The sequence below is a fragment of the Neophocaena asiaeorientalis genome, unplaced genomic scaffold, assembly GCF_003031525.2.
Source record: "Neophocaena asiaeorientalis asiaeorientalis breed wild unplaced genomic scaffold, Neophocaena_asiaeorientalis_V1.1 scaffold267, whole genome shotgun sequence".
Classification (NCBI taxonomy): domain Eukaryota; kingdom Metazoa; phylum Chordata; class Mammalia; order Artiodactyla; family Phocoenidae; genus Neophocaena; species Neophocaena asiaeorientalis.
In genome coordinates this window covers 1,937-9,480 of record NW_020173204.1, presented here as the reverse complement: position 1 = coordinate 9,480, position 7,544 = coordinate 1,937, and the positions used below count along the sequence as shown (strand labels likewise).

Genomic DNA, 7,544 nt, shown 5'->3' with positions numbered 1-7,544 from the left:
ATTTTAAAACTAGAGGCACACCTGTACATACTTTTAAGAATAATTATGATCTGAAAGAAAATTAAACATTTTTGCGTATGCTTATTTTTTCCGAGAATCACAATTTTTACTGTGGTAAAACATGCGTGGCATAAAATTTACTGTTTAATCACAGTGAGGTGTCAAGTCCTATGGCATCAAGTGCACTCATGTTATCTTGCAGCCACCAGCACCATCCATGTCCTGATAAAAAATAGACAGGAAAAAGAAAGACAGCATTTCCCCACATGGAACAAATAATTATGCGATGAGAAAGCTGCATTTAATATTGTGGTACATGCATTTGAAAATCAAAGGAAACTATGCTTACTTCTTGAAAATTTGACTTTCCCATCGGACATCAGAGCAGGCCATTATCAAGTACAAATTCACTCAGGAAAAACATTTCCTCCTCTATTAAACTAGAAGCTTCACAGCTGAGCTTTAAATCTTTTCTCTTCAGTGTTTCTTTTTTATCTAGTTTCTGTTAATGGAAGACAAAGAGGTTTCAGCTAAGAATGAACAAATCCATTATTTAGGCTTTCAATGCCTACAGAAAATCCCACCTTGTTTTGATAACTGCTGTTTCAGTTCCCCACATAAATCAGAATGCTGATTTACATGCCTTCTGAATTTTCATCTTCTTGTAATAAATAGTGTGAAGAACGATGTATTGTATCAGTTTCTGTTTTCAGAATTACCCTTAAAAATAAAGAATCAAGGTCACGAACTCACGCCATACACAAACCTGAACTCAAAACGCATGAAATACTTGTATATAAGACCTGAAACTGTAAAAATGCTAGAAGAAAACAGCGACAGTACACTCCTTGAGATAGGTGGTCATCAATGGAAAAACAGATAAAGAAGAGGTAGTAGGTATTTAATGGAACACTATTCAGTCATAAAACACATGAAATTTGCCATTTTCCACAACATGGTGGGACCTGGAGGGTATCATGCTAACAACGTAAGACAGGCAGAAAAGACAAACACCATATGATTTTACCCATATGTGGAATACAAAAAAATTACAAGAAAAAATAAACTTAAAAATTAATGATGAAACCAAAGGGCACCAAAACAAACACATAGATGCACAAGACAGAATACTGGAAACCAGAGGGGAAGTGGTAGGCAGAAGGCACAATGGGTAAAATGGGTCCACAGAATGGTAACAGACGGAAACCAGTTTTTTGGTCCGTGGCAGGTGCGTGGTGTACAGGAGCTGAAATATATTGTTTTGTTTTGTTTTTAACAATTCATGTTTTTTTTAACATCTTTATTGGAGTATAATTGCTTTATAATGGTGTGTTAGTTTCTGCTTTATAGAAATATACTGTTGTAAACATAAAACTTATCTAATATTATAACTGAATGATACCTCAGTAAAAAAAAAAAAAACAATAAAATTGTAAATTTAAAAAAATTAAAGAATCTTTACCCCATTGCCTAAAACCATATCACTACATATGTTGACCACTGTCCTATTTCTCTGGGCGATTAACTGAACACCAAATTTACTTCAAACCAACCTGAAATCCAGCCGTGCTCTTCCTATCTGTCAGTAGAATCTCAGAAAAGTGGGTGCTGGACAAACCCCACTGGTTGAGATGCAGCTTCCAAGGTGGCTGAGGAAGGGTCCATGGGGCAAGTTTTCTTTCCGAGCTGACTTTTATGCTGCTCCAAGCTCACAGGACCTTGTGAAGCCTTTCATACCCAGGGAAGGAAATCTGTCACAATCGATAGACAATAGAATTTGTTGCTCGTCCTCCTCACACAGGACTGTTTTTCACCCTGACTGTTCCCCGGAATCCCTTGTGGAGATTTGAAAAGTAATGATGGGTCAGTATCATCCTTGTATGTGTTCCTGTAAAGGGACTCAGGCCTGTGGTTTGGGAACTGTGCTACTTTGTGCTACACGAACACAAATCATCCCAGTAGATATCCTGGAATAATTTCCCTTGAGATTTATGTTCAATATTGATGTGTGTCAAAGGATAACATTCCAAGTCCTGCAGACAAAGTGGGGAGATCCGCTTTGTGAGAACATTCATTTTTTTCTTCTGGAACAGTACATTGCACTAATTATTTTAAAAACTGGCTTGCATGATGGCTGATAGTTTCAGGCATTTTAAAATCCTGGAGGTTTATTCCATGAGCTTATGCGGGGGTGACAAGGCTGGGTTCCTCTTTAGTGAGAGTGCTAGGCACCTAATTCAGGAATCAGCTGAATAGGATACAGAGTATGGTCGTGGAAGGAACTCTTCATCCACTTAGCTCAATTCAGAGGTTTTGGGACAAAATAACAAAGAGATTTCTGAGGTCTGGGAGGGCAGACATGCCTGTCTCTCTAGCCCCAGGTGGTTTCCATCTGCAGACACAGGTTGAGGGGCCTCAAAAAGTGTAGGACTAGATAGATGTCTTTGAGACTTCCCCATGACCTTGCCTGACCAGGGTCGTGACATTCTGGGAAACATGACCAGTGGAGCTGAAGATCAGAGCTGTGTCACCACCATGGCCTGAAAGGGTAGATGGGGTTGAGGGACGTTGGAATAAGTGGAGCTGAGTTGTGTGGAAAGAGCTGTGGAGAAAGGGGACACTCAGAGAGTGGGGCTGAGTCTCTGCCCACTTTCCGAGGGTGCAGACCTGAATCCCTGTGTTTACAGGGGCATAAAGAAAACCAGACACCAACACTTAGCTCCTTTAGCCACAGACTTTATTGTTTGAATATTTGCAACTATTATTCTATACACAAATTTTAATTTCTTCCAAACTCTACATTCTATATTGCTAGATCACTTCACTCTCCTTTTTATGCCACATTTTCATGAAGAGGTATTTCACCAAATCAGTTTGCCTGACTGTATGTTAAAGGATTCTTTTAGAGGCTCCTTCTTCCACATACTCAAGTCATTTTTTTCTGATATAAAATCTAGCTATAGCTCCATTTTCATTTTTAGGATTGCTGCATCCTCAATGTGAGAATTTAATGTTGACTAGGAAATAAGTGACCACTGAAAACTTCCCTTCTTTCAGAACACTGAAGGTGTGATGTACAGTCTGAGCACACATGTACCAGAGAGGTTGCTCTATGAATAAAGAATGTCTCATGACCTTACATTGAATAACTTCTCCAGTATGAATTATTTATAAGTATGCTCTGGTGTTGCTCAGCAAACTTTCGTATGTCTCAAGAGCCTTCATCTTTGTTCTTGATTTAGTGTTTGTTCTTTCGCTGAGTTTCTTGTGCACATCAAGCCTGGTGCTTGGCTGAATGTTTATTTACAGTTATTATAGTCTTAGTGGTTCTCCACTGGGAGTTGGCTCATGTTGACCATAATTATCAAAGGAGAACTAGGGGTTGGTTATCCTCTGCTCAAGCCCTCTGGGACAGGGGTCCCCAACCCCCAGACCATGGACCAGTACTGGTCTGTGGCCTGTTAGGAACTAGGCCGCACAGCAGGAGGTGAGCGGCAGGCAAGCAAGCAAAGGTTCATCTGCTGCCCCCCATAGCTCGCATCACCACCTGAACCATCCCCGTGGCCCCCCATCTGTGGAAAAATTGTCTTCCACGAAAGTGGTTCCTGGTGCCAGAAAGGCTGGGGACCACTGCTCTAGGGTCTTTAGAGTTGGGAGCTGTTGCTAAAAACACCCATACTGTATTTACAGAGTGAGTTCTGCTAAGTTACCTGAGGTCAGGCCAATGACTAAAGGCTTTGCCACAGAGACAGGGCACATATGGATCCACGTCCACAGGTGATGCCTTTCTGGACTGAGGAGTGTGATGCCTGAACAAGTGTCCATATTGATTACAGACAGTTTCTTTACTGGGTGTGAACCTTGGTGTGGTTAAATGCTAAAGCTATGCTGGTGTTCCATCCACATTCCTCACATGTATGACGCCATGTCATCTCAGGTCAGAACGTCTACTGAGGGCCCTCCTGACTTTCTCTCCAGTGCTGGCTTCCCTCATGTCGTCTAAGGGAAGATTCGTGACTGAAGCATTTCCCACACCACTGACATTCATAGGGCTGCTCTCCAGTGTGGGTTCTCTCATGTCTTCTCAGGTTTGCATGCTGACTGAAAGCATTCCCACACTGCTGACATTTATAGGGTTTCTCCCCTGTGTGGGTCCTTTTGTGCCGAGTCAATTCAGAACTGTGACTGAAGGCCTTCCCACACAGAAGACATATATGTGGTTTCTCTCCGGTGTGGATTCTCTTGTGCTGACTAAGTCCAGAGCTCTGACTAAAGGCTTTCCCACACTGATGACATTCATAGTGCTTCTCTATGGAATGGATTTTCTTATGTTTTCTAAGGTAAGAGATTTGATTAAAACTTTTCTCACATAGATGGCATTTATATGGCTTCTCTCCTGTGTGAATTTTCTCGTGTTCTTTCAGGTAGGAACTTTGACTGAAGACTTTCCCACACACATGACATTTATATGGTTTCTCTCCAGTGTGGATCCGCTTGTGATTTCTAAGGTTAGAACTTTGAAAAAAGCCACTTCCACAGAGATGACATTTATATGGTTTCTCTCCAGTATGAATCATCTTGTGTCGTCTGAGGCTAGAGGAATTACTCAAGGCTTTCCCACAGAAAGGACATTCAAACGATTTAGCTCTAGTGTGAATGTGATCCTGTCCGTCAAGGAATGACCCTTGACTAAGTGATTTTCCATGCTGTTTGCTGACATTACTTTTCCTTCTTAAGGGAATTGGTGAATGTTGAGGTGAAGATCTAGGAGTAAATTCATCACTCAAATCAGTCCATCCAACAGGATCCCCTTGCGTGTGAGAAACCTGTTATGGGAAGGAGATATGAGGCTGTTACTGGTTCACCCACATCCATGCAGACACTCATGCCTCTACATTTACACCCTAGAGCATCAGTTGTTAATAGTCTCCTGTTAAAATGTTTCCAGTGTCAGTTGCATACACATGTTGTGTTACTCCCCTGCAGGCACAAACATTCTCTTTTATTGTTTCCCAACCCAGATATCAGATTAATTCTGAAGATTTCAGTGTGTTTTAGAGACTATGAGATGAGCAATGTTAGTGCAACTGACTTTTTTTCTTAGGTTTCATGCTGCGGTTTTGAGCTCCTATTAATTTCTTAACTGATTATAGCCTATCCAAAAATTCTCCCAGAAAGGGCTCAATCTCAGCTTAATTACATACCAGCAATTGTGCTCAATTACCAACTTATCTCACTGCCAGGTCCTTCATTTGGATGACTGGTGTTCCACCCATGAAACTTACCATTGGCATGGTGGCAGATATGTGCTTCCTGTAGAGACTTTGCATGAATATTATTTCTTGTTGTCTAAGCAGACTTTCACCATCTAAAGAAATGGAAAAAATATAGATTTTAGAATGGCATTAGGGAAATAGAAATGTAAACAAATACCAAGGTCCATGTGAGTATCTTTCAAAAGTTGGCACTTAGTTGGAGAAACAATGTATAATAAAGAAATACTCAAGGTAGTAGAAATACTTTAAAAGTCATTGTCTATTAGAAAAAAAGAGGATAAAAATGTAACGTGGTGGAAAGACATTGGGTCAGCAAATGATGGAAAACACATTAAATGGGGTGATCAGGAAAAGAATCACTATGTGAAAGTTTAACTGCAGTGAGTCCACAAGCACCCTTTTCCCTAAAGAATTGAAAATGGCAGGAAGTAATATGAATTGTGATTGGTAGATGCAAAGAATGATAACAACATGAAGAATTTCAGCCCAATGTCCTCACTTCCAGTTTAGAACATATCGCTCACTTCATAAAACTTTCATTTGGTGTTTCCAAGGACTTAACACACTGACTGAAACTCTTTTTCAGTGAAGCACAGGCCCCTGATTCTTACCTGGACTCTGGCTTTGGAGGCATCCTGTTGCTTCACTCCACAGCTCTTTTCCTTGTTCGAGCTGGGAAATCACATCTGATTTGCTGATCTGATACCCTGTTTGATATGAAAAAGAAAAAAAGTGTTGGATTTTGAGTCTGGGCTAATTACCCTTTGCTGTGCTCAAGTCCAGGGTAAGGGCAAGAGGAAAATACAAAGATAATTGAAGGTCAGTGCCGGCAACAACATCTTCAACAGACAGAACAGTGAAGGTCCTTCAGCAGACCAGGAGGAAATCCAGAGCAGCAGCAAACACAGTGAGGCCCTCTAGCGGCTGATGCCTGTGCAGAAGTTCAAAGAGAGATTACAGAATCCTCAGTGTTTTCCAAATGGGAAAGATTAAAAGACTCTACAGTAGGCTGAATATCACTTTCAAACAGGAGCCAGTAAGGATACGCCTTACAGGAATCATCAAAATTATGTCATATACACGACTCTGGTCTCAAGCCTTCATGGAGTGACTAGAACAGAAGAATCATTTTTAAAATATTTGATCCATTTACTTATGCATTAAAATGTCCATTGAGTCCCCAGTTCTGTTCTGAGTGTAAACACTGAGTAGCAACAAAGGTATGAAATGTGGCCAAGATTACTTTCCAGTGTAGTAATGCAAAGTGCCGTGAAAAGAAACATCTTCGTTTTAAGTAGTTATGAGGACTATCAAAGAAGCAGGAAGGACTTGGAGTGGGACACGGGGAAGCTGATCTAAATGCCTGTTCGGTGAGTGAATGAATGCAGTGAACACACGTGCACGTACATCCGTGTTGACAGACTCACCTACGGAGACCAGGTGGGTGATATTTTCCAGCATCACGTTTCTGAACAGGGTTTTCTGGGATGTGTCCAACAGGGCCCACTCTTCCTGGGTGAAGTTGATCGCTACATCTTCCAACGTCACTGATTCCTAAAACATCAGGGATGTTCTGGTTTAGACAGAGCAGTCCCTACCACTGTCCAGGGTGGGAGGGTTGAGATGAGGAGGTGATGGGATCTGGGTGGATAAAGGATCACGCTCTGTGTGGGGTTCCCCTCGGTTCTCTGCCAGCGCTGAGCTGGTGTCTGCCTTTCAGGTACATTCACGGACACCTACACACTCTGACGTCACGAAGCTTTATTTTACAGAAATATCACTTGAAGTGTGTTATAATACATTGTAGAAGTTTTTCAATAACCTGGAAATTAGGACTTCCAGACAGTTGATAATAAAAGATTGACTTGTATATTCATAACTCAATCTCCCTTCCTTATTAATTTCAAGGAATTCTACAGATTCATGACAAGACAAGCAATAACCATGATGGGCTACTTTGAAAACATGACTATTGGTTTAAATTATGTCCCTAGAGGAATCTTTGATTCTCCAAAAAGAAACTGCTTTCATTACTTGTTATGAGTGTTGAAATCATCAAATATATAATTGTATGAAGTGTTTACGTTCTAGCAAACCTACGCTAAATACAAAACACTATTCTACTAATCACGCAATTGTCAGAGGATCATGAAGAAATGCCTAACATTCCTCAGAACTGAGCAAGGTTCATACAGAACTTGGTACCAGGAGGTGTTCTCTCTCTTAACACTACAGGACTCAGGTGTTCATAACAAACTTTGAGGTCAG

At 40.9% G+C, this 7,544-nt stretch overlaps 1 protein-coding gene across 1 annotated transcript in view; it reads right to left on the bottom strand.

The window, feature by feature from the left end:
* Positions 1 to 3,947: 3,947 nt before the first annotated feature.
* Positions 3,948 to 7,544, bottom strand: part of LOC112399672 (zinc finger protein 596-like) — a 3,916-nt gene continuing 319 nt past the window's right edge. Inside the window, exons 2-5 of the mRNA XM_024744960.1 lie at positions 6,704 to 6,830; positions 5,888 to 5,983; positions 5,286 to 5,368; positions 3,948 to 4,826 (exon numbers count right to left, since the gene is read on the bottom strand). Coding sequence (XP_024600728.1) covers positions 3,948 to 4,826; positions 5,286 to 5,368; positions 5,888 to 5,983; positions 6,704 to 6,830 — 1,185 coding nt within the window. The remainder of the gene's footprint in view (positions 4,827 to 5,285; positions 5,369 to 5,887; positions 5,984 to 6,703; positions 6,831 to 7,544) is intronic.